The sequence below is a fragment of the Sander lucioperca genome, chromosome 22, assembly GCF_008315115.2.
Source record: "Sander lucioperca isolate FBNREF2018 chromosome 22, SLUC_FBN_1.2, whole genome shotgun sequence".
Taxonomy (NCBI): Eukaryota; Metazoa; Chordata; class Actinopteri; order Perciformes; family Percidae; genus Sander; species Sander lucioperca.
The window spans coordinates 5,152,942-5,172,941 of record NC_050194.1 but is presented as its reverse complement, the minus strand read 5'-3'; the positions used below and the strand labels follow the sequence as shown (position 1 = coordinate 5,172,941).

General features: G+C 44.7%; 3 protein-coding genes across 5 annotated transcripts in view; 2 read left to right on the top strand and 1 right to left on the bottom strand.

The window, feature by feature from the left end:
• Nucleotides 1-3,896, top strand: part of noc3l (NOC3-like DNA replication regulator) — a 21,030-nt gene extending 17,134 nt beyond the window's left edge. Inside the window, exons 20-21 of the mRNA XM_031310606.2 lie at nt 951-1,035; nt 3,586-3,896. Coding sequence (XP_031166466.1) covers nt 951-1,035; nt 3,586-3,711 — 211 coding nt within the window. The 3' untranslated portion in view covers nt 3,712-3,896. The remainder of the gene's footprint in view (nt 1-950; nt 1,036-3,585) is intronic.
• The window catches only part of LOC116057992 (ribonuclease P protein subunit p30-like), a 22,536-nt gene continuing 5,417 nt past the window's right edge, over nt 2,882-20,000 (top strand). The window contains exons 1-4 of the mRNA XM_035997291.1: nt 2,882-2,885; nt 18,055-18,160; nt 19,357-19,415; nt 19,502-19,558. Of these exons, the coding sequence (XP_035853184.1) occupies nt 18,079-18,160; nt 19,357-19,415; nt 19,502-19,558 (198 nt within the window). The 5' untranslated portion in view covers nt 2,882-2,885; nt 18,055-18,078. The remainder of the gene's footprint in view (nt 2,886-18,054; nt 18,161-19,356; nt 19,416-19,501; nt 19,559-20,000) is intronic.
• nudt13 (nudix (nucleoside diphosphate linked moiety X)-type motif 13) lies at nt 8,263-17,838 on the bottom strand. Of its 3 annotated transcripts, XM_035997288.1 has the most exons (9): nt 17,689-17,838; nt 16,129-16,229; nt 13,168-13,310; nt 11,310-11,417; nt 10,183-10,289; nt 9,623-9,742; nt 9,226-9,337; nt 8,625-8,779; nt 8,263-8,547 (listed from the first exon to the last, which is right to left on the bottom strand). In XM_035997288.1, exons 2-9 carry the CDS (start codon nt 16,194-16,196, stop codon nt 8,335-8,337), a joined length of 1,026 nt encoding a protein of 341 aa, XP_035853181.1. In that variant the 5' UTR covers nt 16,197-16,229; nt 17,689-17,838; the 3' UTR covers nt 8,263-8,334. The 3 variants fall into 3 exon arrangements, with proteins under 3 accessions (XP_035853181.1, XP_035853182.1, XP_035853183.1); XM_035997289.1 differs by lacking the exon at nt 16,129-16,229; XM_035997290.1 differs by lacking the exons at nt 13,168-13,310; nt 16,129-16,229; nt 17,689-17,838 and adding an exon at nt 11,792-12,040.

The window sequence follows — 20,000 nt, the reverse complement described above, 5'->3', positions numbered from 1 at the left end:
TTACTTTTACTCCACTACATTTCCCCTAAGCATCTTAGTTCTCGTTTCTACAAAATAAAATCAGAAGAAATTTATTACACTGAAAAAAAGGAAGTTTGGTTTATCATTGCTCCTAAATTGCCAAGATAATGTACGCTCTATTCCAGTTGGTGACGTGATGCCTGTTTGTGGCCAAGCGGCAAAAAAAACAAACATAGGCAAAAACTAAAGAAGAAGAGGAGGAAGCATAATGACCGATAGTGTCATGGAAGCACCTGGTACAGGCTCTGCCGCCATGGTAACATCATGGAAGCACCTGGTACAGGCTCTGCCGCCATGGTAACATCATGGAAGCACCTGGTACAGGCTCTGCCGCCATGGTAACATCATGGAAGCACCTGGTACAGGCTCTGCCGCCATGGTAACATCATGGAAGCACCTGGTACAGGCTCTTTATACAAGACTGGTCCAAACTAGAGCTGAACGGTTAACGATTAGTTACTAATTAGTTACTAATCGTTAACCGTTACGCTGAACGGTTAACTGCTTTTGCAGTTAAATTGCGATATGTTAAAATTAGAATGAAAGATAACATTTTAAGAGAGAAATAGGCCGTGCAGTTGCTGAATCTGTCTTCATTTCAGATCAACAAAGGTCAGTTTAAAAGATTTTCATCAGATTTTGAGAGACTCTAGTCACGCTCATCCGCTCGCCGTTTCCTGGTTAGCTCTCCACCAATCAGATGGCTCGTTGAGTCTGACTGCCGGCAGTGCCCGCCCCCCCAATTATACATGTCAAATCAGCCCAAATGAAGGCCGTGGTGGAGCAGTAGGATCAGACTCATAGTTAAAGACCGTAATGTTCAGTCTGTGTGATTTCTTACTGACTTTAATATTAATGTTACTATGTGTACATTATGTGTACTATGTGTAATGTTTACATCAGTTTTAATCACATGACTTCCTGTGCAGGTCTCCGGCGGAGCTGTTTAACGCCTACAGCGTCAGAGACATGACCTTTAACCCTCCTGTAGCTCCACCCGGCAGCAAGAAGAAGGTACACACATCAAACACACACACACACACACACACACACACACACACGCACACACACACACGCACATATATATACACTCTTGAACTAAATCTTAAGACCGGGGAAACATTGCAAGTTCTCCACATTTCGTGCTAGTGGATCATAACCGGGTTGTAAGAACTGCTTCAAAATGCCAAAAGAAGAAACAGAAGCAAGAGACAAACAATAGAGAGTAGGCAATTTATAGAAAACTGCATTTAAACTTAAACAGGCTGTTCATCAACTGATCAAAAGCTTAAGACGTCCTTTTGTAAACTTCCCTTGCCATCCATCCCCAAATGTTCTCAATGGGATTACGATTAGGGGAACACGCAGGATGGTCCAAAAGAGCAACGCTATTCTCCTGGAAGAAGTCCTTCGTCAGGCGGGCGGTGTGAATTGCAGCGTTGTCCTGTTGAAAGACCCAGTCGTTACCGCACAGACGGGGGCCCTCAGTCAAGAGGGATGCCCGCTGCAACACGTCCACATAGCCAGTCGCCGTATGAAGCCGCTGGACAACCTGAACCTCCATTTTCCCATTGAAGGAAAAAGCACCCCAAATCAGAATCAGAATCAGAAAAGCTTTACTGCCAAATACGTTTTTTACACATACAAGGAATTTGTTCTGGTGTTGTAGGTGCATGTCACATTCTCTAAAATAAGTTAAACAGGTTAAACAGAACAAACAATATAGGTATATATATATATATATATATATATATACACACACACACAGAACATATTAAAAATAAGAGAGTAAGAGTTAAGATAAGAAGAGCAGATTAAGATTAAGTACAGTGGCATGTAGAGCCAGAGGTGGGGTGTAGAGAGAGTCAGGGTGGTTTCAGGCCTTGTTAATAAGACTAGTGGCGGAGGGGAAAATGCTGTCCATGTGGCGTGATGTTTTGGTCCTGATGGACCTCAGCCTCCTGCCAGAGGGGAGAGGCTCAAAGAGTTTGTTGCCGGGGTGGGAGGGATCATGATGGAGCCTCCTCCACTGTGCCGCGTAGAAAACATCTCCGGTGGGATCTCCTCCTCATGCTGGTAACGTTGAAAGCCATCAGGACCGTCCAGGTTACATTTGTTCTCGTCAGAGAATAAAACTTTCTTCCACCTCTCAATGTCCCATGTTTGGTGCTCCCTTGCAAATTCCAAACGGGTAAGATTGTGGCGTGGGAGGAGACGTGGTCAGTGTAACACTTATCAGTTCAATTTTCGAAGCACAAACAGACATTTGGAAAAACAGAAAAATGGGTTAAAATATCCAATTTTTCATTTTTTTCCGCCTTGACAAATAAAAAAATTGGATCTTTAAACTGTTTTTCCAATTTTATGTTTTTATTCAGAGGATCAGAAATTGAGAAAATTACAAAATTGTGTCTGAGCTCCAATTATTCATAATACTGCGATGGTATTCTCTCCCTCGTCCCGCCTAGCTACGCTCCCCCCCCCCACTAGAAACCATCAGTTGCACCTCTGACCCCAAAGTCTCTCAGTTTTTAGTTTTTTTTGGGTCCATATGCAGTTAATGAGCTGCATATTCCACAAAGTAGAGGAAGAGAATACCATTATAGTATTATGAATAATTGGAGGAAGAGAATACCATTACAGTATTATGAATAATTGGAGCCCAGACGCAATTTTGTAATTTTCTCTATTTCTGATCCTCTGAATAAAAACAGAAAATTGGAAAAACAGTTTAAAGATCCAATTTTTTAATTTGTCAAGGTGGAAAAAAATGAAAAATTGGATATTTGAACCCATTTTTCTGTTTTTCCAAATGTCCGTTTGTGCTTAGAAAATTTAACTGATGAGTGTTACTCTGACCAGACGTGTCCTTTGAAGACGTTTTTTGTTCTTGAAGCCCTTCTCTCGCCGATGACGTCTTATGGTTATTGGGCTACAGTCAGCACCAGTAAGGGCCTTAATTTGGGGCGAGGATCGACCTGTGTCTTCACGGACAACCCGTCGGATCCTGCAACTCAGTGCAGGTGAAATTTTTTTGGGTCTACCGCTTGACGTTTTTGTCCCGTAACTCTCAGGATCTTTTAAGAAATGTATGATGACTGTCTTACTGCGTCCAACCTTGGCAGCGATGGGAGAGGCCTTGCTTGTCAAAGAGAGAAAGCCTGTTGGCCATCAGGAGATCATGACAGTGGGACTGCCTGAAGAACAATGACACGAAAGCCATATTTCTGTGCAGATTTTACCTTTTTATGCCTATGGTCTTAAGCTTTTGATCAGCTGATGAACAGCCTGTTTAAGTTTAAATGCAGTTTTCTATAAATTGTCTACTCTCTATTGTTTGTCTCTTGCTCCTGTTTCTTCTTTTGGCATTTTGAAGCCGTTCTTACACCCCGGTTATGATCCACTAGCACGAAATGTGGAGAACTTGCAACGTTTCCCCCGGTCTTAAGATTTAGTTCAGGAGTGTATATAAATAGAGAGATATAGATATATGATATGATTATTGATTATTGATGCGTCATGTTTCTGTCCACATGTGTTAATAAAGTTTGTTTCGTTCGTCAGGACCGTTTTGGGTTCGGAGCATCGCTGCTGGACGCCGAGCTGCAGGGACGAGTCGACAACGCCATGACGACCGCTGCCGTTGCCACGGAGACGCAGCTGGACTTTAATGCAGCACACTTACACTGACACACACACACACACACACACACACACACACACACACACATCTGGATCATCTGTTAATAAAGACATTGTCCTTCAAAATAAAAGCCTAAATGTGAGTTGCAGGTGTGAAGAAAGAGGAAGGGGGCGGTTTGTTTCTAAATGATTTCACAGTAACTTGTTCATCGAAATAAATGTTTTTATTGCAACAAAATCTTGTTTCTATAATATGTATATAGATTATTTTTTGGGGCTTTTTCCCCTTTGTTAGAGAGTGACAGTGGATAGACAGGAAAGGGGGAGAGACCAAGGACCAAGGGCAGCTAACCTGACTCCAGATGGATTGCTCGTCATATCCATCTGGGAACTTTCCGTTGGAGAACTTTTGGGAACGGTGTTAGGCCGGTTACACACTGGCTGCGTCGCGCAAGCGTGGCGTTTCTGTTGCGTCTCAGAAGCGTGGCGGCTGCGTGGACTTTTCTGTGACCTACACACCAGAAGCGTGTCTGACGCCGACACATTCAAACTCTGAAAAATGGGTAAGTGGCCGGTTTCAACATAAGAAAAGTCACGTGAGTTGGATCACCCTTGTTCGACGTACGGGGAGAGAGTTGTTAAACATTAATATATAGCTACTGATCTGATTAAAGCAAGACAACGTCGGCAGTATTGACTGCAAAATATGTTACAGAATATTTCGTTCTGTATGACAGGTGCAACATTTGAAAATCTTTTCTCTGAAATTTTTTAGTACATGTCTATCTACATTGATGTCAAAACCTCGAGACTTTCAAACATCAAGATGTCATTTATTAATATGCACTCGTGTCTAAATGACATATAAACATATTTTCCTATTCTATTTTGTCTGGAAACGCTTCCAACACGCTCGCGTCTCGCATGAAAAATAGGCGTTGGTTCTATTTCTAGCAGGCAGGCGTGTCACGCAGGCCGTGTGTAAGCTCTAACCTGTTACCATGGGAGCCCAAATATAAACGGACACGCCACGTGGCTGACACGCTCGCAAGACGCTTCCAGTGTGTAACCGGCCTAAGAACCAAGTGGAATTTTGTGTGTTGAGCCAAGCGGAATTTTTCTAAGTATTTGACCGGAGAAGCAGCAGACCTCTGCCTGCTTATGGAGCCCCTTCTCTGGGGTAAATTGAAGGGGTGAAAATCCTGGTTAGCTGATTGGATAAACCATCCGTCTATCACCACCTATGTTGGTGATAGACGGGCCAAATCAACCAATCAGATCAACGATATATCAAACTCTTGATGAAACAACATCTTTTCCCCCGAGAAAAGACTCCAGTGTCGTTTTTTGCTCTTCTTCCAACGAAGGAATACTTTCTAATTCGGATAAAACTTGCGTGATAGCTACGCTCATCTCATCCGTGGAAGCCGCCATGTTGTTTAGACTGAACTAGGGCTGCAACTAACGAATATTTTCATAGTCGATTAATCTGTTGATTACTTTCTCGATTAATCGATGAGTTGTTAGATCTATAAAATGTCAAAACATGGTGAAAAATGTGGATCAGAGTTTCCCAAAGCCTAAGAGGACGTCCTCAAATGTCTTATGTCCAAAACTCAAAGATCTTCAGTTAACTGTCCCAGAGGAGAGAAGATACTAGAAGATCTTCAGTTAACTGTCAGAGGAGAGAAGATACTAGAAGATCTTCAGTTTACTGTCAGGAGAGATCTAGATCTTCAGTTTACTGTCAGAGGAGAGAAGATACTAGAAGATCTTCAGTTAACTGTCCCAGAGGAGAGAAGATACTAGAAGATCTTCAGTTAACTGTCCCAGAGGAGAGAAGAGACTAGAAGATCTTCAGTTAACTGTCCCAGAGGAGAGAAGATACTAGAAGATCTTCAGTTAACTGTCAGAGGAGAGAAGATACTAGAAGATCTTCAGTTTACTGTCAGAGGAGAGAAGATACTAGAAGATCTTCAGTTTACTGTCAGAGGAGAGAAGATACTAGAAGATCTTCAGTTAACTGTCCCAGAGGAGAGAAGATACTAGAAGATCTTCAGTTAACTGTCAGGAGAGAAGATACTAGAAGATCTTCAGTTAACTGTCAGAGGAGAGAAGATACTAGAAGATCTTCAGTTAACTGTCAGAGGAGAGAAGATACTAGAAGATCTTCAGTTAACTGTCCCAGAGGAGAGAAGATACTAGAAGATCTTCACATTTCACAAGCTGGAATCAGAGAAATCTGATTTTTTTTAATACAAAAATGACTCAAACGATTAATCGATTATCAAAATAGTTGGCGATTAATTTAATAGTTGACGACTAATTGATTAATCGTTGCACCTCTAGACTGAACAGTCGCTTCTCGTTGCGTCACACCTAAACCCACCTCCAAACCAACGCTGATTGGTCGGTCGATGCCAGACTGATCTGAGAGTAGAAAACTGGAGCTCGCCAGCCTTTCTTTAATAATATTTCACCATGTTTGGACTTTACATTACAGCGGGAAAGTCTTCTCTTCTTTCAAGTATTTTTTTAATGACAAGAAAAATATAAATAGTCATAAAATATTACCACAGTTTTAATATTTTGTAGATTCCTGATTCCTAAAACAGACAAACTATGAACGCCACGAAACTTTATTTTCCAGTTTTACAGCAAGTATTAACCTAAATAATCTACTTATTTTATAGGTAAACACAGGGTTGGGTAGTAATGGATTACATGTAATCTGGATTACATAATCAGATTACAAAAATCAAGTTACTATAATCAACTCAAATTACTATAAAAAAAATTGTAATCAGATTACAGTTACATTGTTGAGGATTACATTTGATCATGCCTTCAAAATAAAAGCCTAAATGTCAGTTGCAGGTGTAAAGAAAGACGAAGTGGGTGGTTTGTTGAGACTTTTTATGATATGATAGTTTTAATAGACCAGCAGGTGTCCACTAGAGCAGAGGGTTTCAAACGTTTTGTGTGTGTGGACCACTAGTTGTAATCAAGAGTTTTTGCGGACCACCTCATAATACACATAATAAAATATGTCTACACACAGTCCTACCTGAATTAATCTGAATTAATTACCTGAATTAATAGGCCTACTAGCACTAAAACTATAACTGGTCATCTCATCAGTACAACAGGCTCGTTAAAAGAAAGTTTACTGCACACAACGGCTTCCACATATTTTATTTATTTATTTACTCAAGCAGCCGAGGACATAATCTGGTTCATCTGAGCAACAGGCTTATTTCCATAGCAGTGGAGTATTAAATCTATACAGTAATAAGAACACAGGATATAGTCAAACTTTCAAAACCTTTGGCAACCTTTGAGTAATCACACAATAACTTGACAATTTAATTTAAATTTAAATGTTATATCAATATACATATTCTTAACTTTTATGTGAATTTCCTGGTAAAATGAAGGTTAAAAAACTATTATTTTATATTTTATTTTGCTTTTCCACGGACCACCTGCAGTACACTCACGGACCACTAGTGGTCCGCGGACCACAGTTTGGGAATGACTGCACTAGATGACTGTTTTAATAGACCAGCAGGTCATCAGGGTGTCCACTAGATGGCACTGACACCCCTATGTTAAATTCCCATAGAGGCAGGCAGACTTTTACTTTGAAAGGCCAGTTATTATTCACCATACCTAGAAGGGTATGTGATGATGTGGGGTATGGTGAAGGGTATGTGATGATGTGGGGGTATGGTGAAGGGTATGTGATGATGTGGGGTATGGTGAAGGGTATGTGATGATGTGGGGGTATGGTGAAGGGTATGTGATGATGTGGGGTATGGTGAAGGGTATGTGATGATGTGGGGTATGGTGAAGGGTATGTGATGATGTGGGGTATGGTGAAGGGTATGTGATGATGTGGGGTATGATGAAGGGTATGTGATGATGTGGGGGTATGGTGAAGGGTATGTGATGATGTGGGGGTATGGTGAAGGGTATGTGATGATGTAGGGTATGGTGAAGGGTATGTGATGATGTGGGGGTATGGTGAAGGGTATGTGATGATGTGGGGTATGGTGAAGGGTATGTGATGATGTAGGGGTATGGTGAAGGGTATGTGATGATGTGGGGGTATGGTGAAGGGTATGTGATGATGTGGGGGTATGGTGAAGGGTATGTGATGATGTGGGGTATGGTGAAGGGTATGTGATGATGTGGGGGTATGGTGAAGGGGATGTGATGATGTGAGGGCCAAGGGAACTTTATCAGGATGCATAGTATCCTGGATCCATGAAATAACTGGCCTTTCAAAATAAAAGTCTGCCTCCCTCTATGGGAATTTAACATAGGGGTGTACTGACTTCTGCCCCCTGTATTTTAAGGAAGAACATTTATTTATTTACGATACATTATTCATTCACAAAGAAAATTGGTGTCCTTAAAGGTTGGATTTTTCCTCATTTTTTAATCAAGGCATTAAGATCAATTTCCAAAAGATGATTTTTTTATTCCTCTTTTTAGTCAAATTTAGCTTCCTAAACTCATGCTGAGCAGTTTGGATTATTGGGGTTAAATCATGCCTATGATCGGAGGCTGTTCAGATCCTGGCATCAGTCTGGGATCTGTAGTTCACTCTGGGATCATCTGTAGTTCATTCTGGGATCTGTAGTTCACTCTGGGATCATCTGTAGTTCAGTCTGGGATCTGTAGTTCCGTCTCCCTGTCCAGGCTGCGTCTCTGTTGCTCCGCCCACTCACTGATGAGGCGGTTGGCGATGGCGTGTTTGGGAGGCAGCCATAGGCCGGCGGTGCCTCTCGGGGGCGGAGCCTTCACCTGCAGGGCGGTGACCACTTCCTCCAGACTGAACCAGCGAGCGTCCTCCAGCTCTGATTGGTCCACGGACAGCTGGAGAGCAAACAGGTAGCGTTCCACACCGTTCATTTGTTCTTTAAAAACTGCTTTAATTTGAAAAAACAGCTCACCTGAGTGTGGGCGGGGCTTACAGTGGCGTGGCAGCCAATCATGAAGGAGCTGTGAGGAAAGGGCCAATGCTGCGAGGAGCTGTAGGAGATGCTGAGGAGCTCCAGACCTACTTCCTCTGCTAGCTCCCTGCTCACTGTCTCCTCTAGACTCTCACCTGACAGACAGACAGGTGAGACAGACAGGTTAGACAGACAGACAGGTTAGAGAGACAGACAGGTAAGAGAGACAGACAGACAGACAGGCAGAGAGACAGACACACAGACAGGTTAGAGACAGACAGGTAAGAGACAGGCAGGTAAGAGAGACAGACAGGTTAGAGACAGACAGACAGACGGGTTAGAGAGACAGACAGGTAAGACAGACAGACAGGTTAGACAGACAGGTAAGAGAGAGACAGACAGGTTAGAGAGACAGACAAACAGGGAGACAGCATGTAAGAGAGACAGACAGACAGACAGGCAGAGAGACAGACACACAGACAGGTTAGAGACAGACAGGTAAGAGACAGGCAGGTAAGAGAGACAGACAGGTTAGAGACAGACAGACGGGTTAGAGAGACAGACAGGTAAGACAGACAGACAGACAGACAGGGAGACAGACCCATGTCACAGAAGCCGGCCAGAGCGCTGTACATCCCCCGAGGGAAGGACACCTGTCGGCCTAACAAACACCGTTTCCCATCAGACACCAGGGCGATGACCACCGGAGACATCTGGAGGAAGATGGGACAAACAAGAGACGACGACAATGACAACAACAACGACAACGACGACAACAACAACAACAACAACGACAACAACGTCGGAATATTAGGGGAGAGAAAAGTCCCAAACTTTAGAAGAAATAAGAGTTGGAATATTATGAGAAAAACACAGGTGGTGTGTGTGTGTGTGTCTGTCTGTCTGTCTGTCTGTCTGTCTGTCTGTCTGTCTGTGTCTGTCTGTCTGTCTGTCTGTGTCTGTCTGTCTGTCTGTCTGTCTGTGTCTGTCTGTGTTACCTTGGGGTAGTAGATGATGTCACCACTGACTCTCTGACTTCCTGCCCGGTTGCGGAAGGTGGGCCGCCCCGTGGTGCTGCAGAAGCCGCTGGTTTGATGCCAGCGCAGCAGAGCCTGACCCTGAGGGACACACACGCCAGAGACAGCCAATCAGATGTCTTAGGATGTTACAACTGTCATGTTTCCTAAATTATGTTCAGATTCTTAGCCATTCAGAGCCCCCCCGCCCCCTCCCCCTCTAGGTTCTGACTGAATGTTTACAGCCTCAGGCTCCGCCCCCTGCATGTTTACAGCGTTAGGCTCCGCCCCCTGCAAGTTTACAGTGTTAGGCTCCGCCCCCTGCATGTTTACAGCGTTAGGCTCCGCCCCCTGCAAGTTTACAGTGTTAGGCTCCGCTCCCTGCATGTTTACAGCGTTAGGCTCCCCCCCCTGTATGTTTACAGCGTTAGGCTCCCCCCCCTGCATGTTTACAGCGTTAGGCTCCGCCCCCTGCATGTTCACAGCGTTAGGCTCCGCCCACTGCATGTTTACAGCGTCAGGCTCCGCCCCCTGACCGTTACCTTGGCAACCAGAGGAGCCTCTGCTGCCGGGAGGAGAAAGAAAGACTTCTTCAGATCGATGAAGTTTCCTTCACACGCTTCCTCCAGAACCTCCTGGTCCACTTCTCCTACAACACACACACACACACACACACACACACACACACACACACAGAACCAGAGTCAGGGCCGGCTGGCGGTAAAGGGAAATGTGGGGGAGGCGCTGACAGTTGAAATGAGTTCAGAAAAGACAATAAGAACTAAAGCCACAAAAAAGCGACGAAAACAAAAGTTGAAAACAACAATAACATTGAAATAAGCGACAAAAACGAGTCATGTTTTGGGGAAAACATCGGACAGAAGGCAGAAGTTGAAAGTGATAAAGCAGCTGAAACCCTGCCGAGGGCAGTCGATCAGTCAGAGCAGAGATATATAATATATAATATGTAATATGTAATATAATATATGATATATAATATGTAATATAATATGATATATGATATATAATATGTAATATAATATGTAATATAATATATGATATATAATATGTAATATAATATATAATATATGATATATAATATAATATATAATATATGATATATAATATAATATATAATATATGATATATAATATGTAATATGTAATATGTAATATAATATGTAATATAATATATGATATATAATATGTAATATAATATATAATATATAATATATAATATATAATATATAATATATAATATATAATATATGATATATAATATGTAATATAATATATGATATATAATATGTAATATGTAATATAATATGTAATATAATATATGATATATAATATGTAATATAATATATAATATATGATATATGATATATGATATATAATATGTAATATAATATATGATATATAATATGTAATATGTAATATGTAATATAATATATTATATATAATATGTAATATGTAATATAATATGTAATACAATATATGATATATAATATATGATATGTAATATAATCTATAATATGTAATATAATATATGTAATATGTAATATGTAATATAATATATACTAAAGATATGTAATATATAACATAATATATATTATATATGATATATACTATGTAATATGTAATATAATCTAACTGTAATGTGTTCTTACCGACGTCCAGGCAGAACTGAGCCTGGTTCTGTTGGGAGCAGCCAATCAGAACTGACTTCTCCAGCAGGGCTGGGTCCGAGCCGAGTCTCTGCAGGATCGACTGCATGTCTAGAACACATCAGCACGGTTACAATGGTTCTGGTTCAGGTTCTGGTTCTACCTGAGGCAGTGTTTAACTTTAGGAGTCGCCGGGTTGATTAACAACCACCGGCCAAAATATATATTTGCTTTTGTTTGTTCCTGAGGTTCTGTACCTGAGGTTCTGAGGATCTGTAACTGAGGTTCTGTCCCTGAGGATCTGTACCTGAGGTTCTGTCTCGGAGGTTCTGTACCTGAGGTTCTGAGGATCTGTACCTGAGTTTCTATCTTGGAGGTTCTGTACCTGAGGTTCTGTCCCTGAGGATCTGTACCTGAGGTTCTGTCGCTGAGGTTCTGAGGATCTGTACCTGAGGTTCTGTACCTGAGGTTCTGAGGATCTGTACCTGAGGTTCTGTACCTGAGGATCTGTCCCTGAGGTTCTGTACCTGAGGTTCTGAGGTTTTGTACCTGAGGTTCTGTCCCTGAGGTTCTGAGGATCTGTACCTGAGGTTCTGTACCTGGGGTTCTGTACCTGAGGATCTGAGGATCTGTACCTGAGGTTCTGTACCTGAGGATCTGTACCTGAGGATCTGTACCTGATGATCTGAGGTTCTGTCCCTGAGGTTCTGAGGATCTGTACCTGAGGTTCTGTACCTAAGCTTCTGAGGTATTGTACCTGAGGTTCTGAGGATCTGTATCTGAGGTTCTGTACCTGAGGTTCTGTACCTGAGGTTCTGTCCCTGAGGTTCTGTAACTGAGGTTCTGAGGATCTGTACCTGAGGTTCTGTCCCTGAGGTTCTGAGGATCTGAGGTTCTGTCCCTGAGGTTCTGATGTTCTGTACCTGAGGTTCTGTACCTGAGGTTCTGTCCCTGAGGTTCTGTAACTGAGGTTCTGAGGATCTGTACCTGAGGTTCTGTCCCTGAGGTTCTGAGGATCTGAGGTTCTGTCCCTGAGGTTCTGATGTTCTGTACCTGAGGTTCTGTACCTGAGGTTCTGATGTTTTGTACCTGAGGTTCTGAGGATCTGTACTTGAGGTTCTGTACCTGAGGATCTGTCCCTGAGGTTCTGCCACTGAGGTTCTGTACCTGAAGTTCTGAGGTTTTGTCCCTGAGGTTCTGTACCTGAGGTTCTGAGGTTTTGTACCTGAGGTTCTGTCCCTGAGGTTCTGAGGATCTGTACCTGAGGTTCTGTACCTGGGGTTCTGTACCTGAGGATCTGAGGATCTGTACCTGAGGTTCTGTACCTGAGGATCTGTACCTGAGGATCTGTACCTGAGGATCTGTCCCTGAGGATCTGTCCCTGAGGTTCTGTACCTGAAGTTCTGAGGTTTTGTACCTGAGGTTCTGTGCCTGAGGTTCTGTACCGGATTATCTGAGGATCTGTACCTGAGGTTCTGTACCTGATTATCTGAGGTTCTGTACCTGATTATCTGAGGTTCTGTACCTAAGGTTCTGAGGTTCTGTATCTGAGGTTCTGTACCTGAGGACCTGAACCTGAGGTTCTGTACCTGAGGTTGTGAGGTTCTGTACCTGAGGTTCTGTACCTAAGGTTCTGAGGATCGGTACCTGAGGTTCTGTCCCTGAGGTTCTGAGGATCTGAGGTTCTGTACCTGAGGTTCTCTCCCTGAGGTTCTGAGGATCTGTACCTGAGGTTCTGTCCCTGAGGTTCTGTCCCTGAGGTTCTGTACCTGAGGTTCTGAGGATCTGTACCTGAGGTTCTGTACCTGAGGATCTGTCCCTGAGGTTCTGCCACTGAGGTTCTGTCTCGGAGGTTCTGTACCTGAGGTTCTGCGAGCTACGGGTCTGAGGGTTCCCCTCTCGGTGCGTTGCAGCAGTGGAGCCAGCCGGTGGAACAGGAACATCTGGCCGCTCTGCAGCGCTGCAGCACACGCTCCATCGTCCCGCTTCAGCCGCTCAACAAACCTGAAACAAAGCATCTCATTGGTTAAACTACCGACTGTGTGAGCTGGTTCCAAAACACTGAATCACCAGCAACAAACGAAGGCTAAAGGCGCTGACACACCGAGCCGGTAATCGGCCGACAGTCTGGTGAGGTCGGGGACTCGAGTCTGTTCGGTGTGTTCCGTGCCGTCGTCCGTCCGAGGGGCCATCGGCCTTCATTTTGGCTGATTTGACATGTATAATCAGTCAGCAGTCAGACTCAATGAGCCATCTGATTGGTGGAGAGCTAACCAGGAAACGGGGAGCAGGATGAGCGTGACTAGAGTCTCTCAAAATCTGAGGAAAATCTTTTAAACTGACCTTTGTTGATCTGAAATGAAGACAGATTCAGCAACTGCACGGCCTATTTCTCTCTTCAAATGTTTTCAGAAACACGTTTCGGTGAACTATTTTAGTCCAATATGAGATCGTATTCTGAATGAGCCGCCATGACAGTCTGGCTGTGAATTTCTGGAGAAACCAGACCCACGTGACGTGTTCGTCCAATCAGCGGTTTTCATTTTCTGGGAAACAATCCAGATTAGCGCTACCTGCTGTTATGGAGACGTATTACGTCTCGTCTCTTCGGTGTGTTCTGAGGAACTTTTTGGACCAACTCGGGAGACTGATCAGTCACACTGACTTTACTGCCAACGGTCGGCCTTCTGGTTGTTGTGTAACGGCCGTCTGGTCGGTGTCTGACGGCCGTCTGGTCGGTGTGTAACGGCCGTCTGGTCGGTGTCTGACGGCCATCGGGTCGGTGTGTAACGGCCGTCTGGTCGGTGTCTGACGGCCATCTGGTCGGTGTGTAACGGCCGTCCGGTCGGTGTCTGACGGCCGTCCGGTCGGTGTCTGACGGCCATCTGGTCGGTGTGTAACGGCCGTCCGGTCGGTGTCTGACGGCCGTCCGGTCGGTGTGTGACGGCCGTCCGGTCGGTGTGTGACGCCCGTTTGGTTGGTGGGTCCGAACCTTAATACCACAAACAGTCAGACGATCCCAACACAAATATAACACTTAAGGTGCAGTAGGTGAGACTTCTAAAACTACCTTTCTGTCATATCTGCTGAAACTGACCCTATGTTCTAGTAGAACTACAGGAAGTTAACTGCGTGTCAATCACTGCTCATGCACACGCCTTCATTCTCCCTTGTGGGGGGAGGGGCTTAGGAGATTGTTTTGGGCTTTAGCAGAAAGGGGGGAGGGACTGAGAAGTTGTTGATGTTCAAATTTTTTGGTTAAGTCCTGGATCTTCACAATCCTACCTACAGCATCTTTAAAGAATATTCAACAATCATACGTTTTGAGCAATTTGTCCTTCAGACTTTTCTTGAAGATGGAGACAGAATGTGACAATTTCAAGTTTTCCTCAAGCTCGTTTTCAGATCAAACTACGCTCAGCCTCGTACACGTTAAAGCCGTTACACGCCGACCAGACGGCCGTTACACGCCGACCAGACGGCCGTTACACGCCGACCAGACGGCCGTCACACGCCGACCAGACGGCCGCTACACGCCGACCAGACGGCCGCGACACGCCGACCAGACGGCCGTTACACGCCGACCAGACGGCCGTTACACGCCTACCAGACGGCCGTTACACGCCGACCAGACGGCCGTTACACGCCGACCAGACGGCCGCTACACGCCGACCAGACGGCCGTCACACGCCGACCAGACGGCCGTCACACGCCGACCAGACGGCCGTCACACGCCGACCAGACGGCCGTCACACGCCGACCAGACGGCCGCTACACGCCGACCAGACGGCCGCGACACGCCGACCAGACGGCCGTTACACGCCGACCAGACGGCCGTTACACGCCGACCAGACGGCCGCTACACGCCGACCAGACGGCAGTGACACACCGACCAGACGGCCGTTACACGCCGACCAGACGGCCGTTACACGCCGACCAGACGGCCGTGACACGCCGACCAGACGGCAGTGACACACCGACCAGACGGCCGCTACACACCTACCAGACGGCCGTTACACGCCGACCAGACGGCCGTTACACACCGACCAGACGGCCGCTACACACCGACCAGACGGCCGTCACACGCCGACCAGACGGCCGTTACACGCCGACCAGACGGCCGCGACACGCCGACCAGACGGCCGTTACACGCCGACCAGACGGCCGTTACACACCTACCAGACGGCCGTTACACGCCGACCAGACGGCCGTTACACGCCGACCAGACGGCAGTGACACACCGACCAGACGGCCGTTACACGCCGACCAGACGGCCGTCACACGCCGACCAGACGGCAGTGACACACCGACCAGACGGCCGTCACACGCCGACCAGACAGCCGTCACACGCCGACCAGACGGCCGTCACACGCCGACCAGACGGCAGTGACACACCGACCAGACGGCCGCTACACACCTACCAGACGGCCGTTACACGCCGACCAGACGGCCGTTACACACCGACCAGACGGCCGCTACACACCGACCAGACGGCCGTCACACGCCGACCAGACGGCCGTTACACGCCGACCAGACGGCAGTGACACACCGACCAGACGAGACGTAATACGTCTCCATAACAGCAGGCGGTGCTAATCTGGATTGTCGCCCAAAAATGAAAACCGGCAGCTGATTGGACGAACACGTCACGTGGGTCTGGTTTCTCCAGAAATTCACAGCCAGACTGTCATGGCGGCTCGTTCAGAATATGATCTCATATTGGACTAAAATAGTTCCCTGAAACGTGTTTCTGAAAACATTTTGGACTGGACAGAAACAGACACGTCTTTAAGAAAAGATGAAAAAGCCCAAAATACTGGACCTCATCCTGGAGACGAAGCTGGAGCAGCAGCGGGTCAGAGGGGCCAGGGTCCTCACAGCTCTCAACATGGCCGCCGCTGTTAGCCTAGCTTAGCACAAAGACTGGAGGAAGAGGACACTGTTAGACTAGCTTAGCACAAAGACTGGAGGAAGAGGACACTGTTAGCCTAGCTTAGCACAAAGACTGGAGGCAGAGAACACTGTTAGCCTAGCTTAGCACAAAGACTGGAGGAAGAGGACACTGTTAGACTAGCTTAGCACAAAGACTGGAGGAAGAGAACACTGTTAGCCTAGCTTAGCACAAAGACTGGAGGAAGAGAACACTGTTAGCCTAGCTTAGCACAAAGACTGGAGGAAGAGAACACTGTTAGCCTAGCTTAGCACAAAGACTGGAGGAAGAGGACACTGTTAGCCTAGCTTAGCACAAAGACTGGAGGCAGAGAACACTGTTAGCCTAGCTTAGCACAAAGACTGGAGGAAGAGGACACTGTTAGACTAGCTTAGCACAAAGACTGGAGGAAGAGAACACTGTTAGCCTAGCTTAGCACAAAGACTGGAGGAAGAGGACACTGTTAGACTAGCTTAGCACAAAGACTGGAGGAAGAGGACACTGTTAGACTAGCTTAGCACAAAGACTGGAGGCAGAGGACACTGTTAGCCTAGCTTAGCACAAAGATTGGAGGAAGAGGACACTGTTAGCCTAGCTTAGCACAAAGACTGGAGGCAGAGGGAAACTTTTGGTCACGAGAATGTTGATGTGTGGAGCGACAATATTGCCGAATCCCCTTTAGAAATCAGTCACTTTAGATGTTGATTGGTTTTCCATGATATTTCTGTTTAATTATAACATAATTAAAGATACACATCTGAATCTCCACGGTCCACGGGTCATTTCGGCCCATATTTAATCAAACAAGCTGCTCTTATTTAAACAGAAATACAACATATATCCTCTTACAGTTCATAGAGGCTTTCTCTGTGACACACTCAGTTATTGGCAGAATATGTTTGTCATGTTCATTAATAAAGGTTTTAACTGAGCTTTCTGGAGATCAGATGAACGCTGACGTTACAGCAGAGCGCCTGAATTACCTCAAACTTACCAATTACCGAGTCTGACCGAAAATATAGCTGTTTCGAGGGTCCGTTTCTTCAGACCGTGATACCACACTCCGTTCACAAATCTTGCTATTTAAAGTTCCCCTTGCTATGGGTAAAAATAGAATTACTATATAACGTAACTTAACCCACTCTTCAAACAAATGACATTCAGTGGAGAATTCGGATACACAAACGGCATCTTAGTTAGATAAACTTCGACGATATTTAAGGAACTGCTAGACAAGAAACCATTATACCAGACTCCGGTTAGAAGCAATCATAACGAAGTGTACATATGTACTGCGTTATGTGTTTTAAATACATAACTGTGTGTACTGTACAGTAGAAGAGTGTGTGTGTGTGTGTGTGTGTGTGTGTGTGTGTGTGTGTGTGTGTGTGTGTGTGTGTGTGTGTGTGTGTGTGTGTGTGTGTGTGTGTGTGTGTGTGTGTTGTCACATACCTGCAGCTACTTCTCTCCTTCAAGCAGAAAGTCCTTTTTTTGTTGTTGCTCCCCCCAAAAAAACTTTATTGGAAAAAAAACATTCCACCAACATTTTTAGACACGTACTCAAAGTAATGATCCAGAGAAACAATATAACATATGTATGTATGTATGTATGTATGTATGTATGTATGTATATATGTATGTATGTATGTATGTATGTATGTATGTGTGTATGTGTATGTGTGTGTCAGTGTGGTAATTATATTATTATATTAGCCTAGATTTTGCGAGATTTTGCGAGACTTTGCGTAACTTCCGACAGGAAACTCAAACTCTCGTGGCAGAGAGCGGAGGCTAACCTTCTTATATACTGTCTATGAGGCTAACAGGCTAACAGGCAGCATCATGTCTGTGTTCATGGATTTAAATGTGAACTACACGGCCGATAAGAGCCAGCTCCAGAGTCTGATAGAGACAGCAGCTCACCGTGAGTCTCTTCAGTCCAGTTTACCTTTAAAAAGCACGACTTTAACAGCCCGAGATCTGATGCTAACATGGCTAGCTAACGTTAGCTCCTAGTTTTACGGCTCTGTTGGTCTGTGTGTAATCAATAACATACATACATGGTGCTCCGTTAGTTCTTTAACCAGCTCATTACACATATGTGGATCAGTGTGTCACTTATTTATTCAATAAAGGCACTTTAATAGCTCATTAAACTCGCAACAAACTTCGCACCAAACTCCGTTAAAAAAACTGTCATTTTAAAAGTTTCTTTGCTTTCTGGTTTAATGACAGACTGCCCAAAACGGAATTAAACACGGGTCATTGTCAGCAAAACCCCAGGTTAATAATTCACTATATAGTTATTAATTCATTAGGTTATATATCTGTTTTGAGGGTCTGTGTTTTCTGCCTTAAAACAGACAGTAAACCATGGCACCAGACTCTGTTCAGAAAATCTCTGTATTTAAGGCTTCCCTTCTTGTTGTTAAAAATATAATTGAAATAAAATATAATTTAATACATTCTTAAAACAAATTAGAGCCAGTGGAAAATTCGGCGAGACAAATAAACCAAAAAGCAACCAATAAATCCCGTATTCATCCAATAAGCCCAATATTTTAGTGAATGCAGCTCAGAATACCTGCTGAAAACTTTCCACCGGACTCCATTCAGAAAGCTGTCATTTTAAACGTCCCGTTTGGTTGTTGTAGTAAACCCTTAGTTGATTAACATACATAAACTAATGTATTAATTTATAAGTAAGTCACGCGAGGGTCCATATGTTCTGATGTGCCTCGTAAAGAGAGACAACTACATCTTATACCAGACTCCGTTTTAAAATCTCTGTATTTAAAGTTTCCCTTGTGCTTAATGAAAATATAATTGAAGTAGAACATTATTGAAGACGTTATTCAAACCAATAAGAGCCAGGGGACAATTCGGCAACACAAAATAACCAACAAACAGCATTTTAATTAGAAAAACTTTAACTTTTTTCAAGAAATCCTGCCAGCAAACCCACTAAACTGCTGAAACCTGATATATTTAATATGGGTCAGCTAAGTATAGTAGATATGGTAGATGGTAAAACATTAGAAATACTTAATTAAATCAGTAAAAGCTGAATGATTGTTGTTTATATGAAGTTAAAGTACATGTTTGTGTGTTTTCCTCCAGTCGGTTTCTCTACAGTCGCCATCAACTACGTGTTCGAACCAACGGTCAAAAAGAAACAGGTGAGTGTTGATTATTATTATTATTTATATATATTTAGTCTTTGTGGCTTTTATTTTGTAACAATCTGTTTACTTCCTGTTTGCAGGAAATTCCCGCCCCGACGGCGATCAGCGAGCTGATGGATCCGCTGCCCATCGTACAGGTGGGTACGAGTCGTACGGGTGGGTACGAGTCGTACAGACGAGTCCTACGGGAGGGTACGAGTCGTACGGGTGGGTACGAGTCGTACGGACAAGTCCTACGGGTGGGTACGAGTCCTACGGGAGGGTACGAGTCCTACGGGAGGGTACGAGTCCTACGGGAGGGTACGAGTCGTACGGGTGGGTACGAGTCGTACGGACAAGTCCTACGGGTGGGTACGAGTCGTACGGGTGGGTACGAGTTGTACGGACGAGTCCTACGGGAGGGTACGAGTCGTACGGGTGGGTACGAGTCGTACGGGTGGGAACGAGTCGTACGGGTGGGAACGAGTCGTACGGGACGGTACGAGTCGTACGGGAGGGTACGAGTCCTACAGGTGGGTACGAGTGGTACGGGTGGGTACGAGTCGTACGGGACGGTACGAGTCGTACGGGACGGTACGA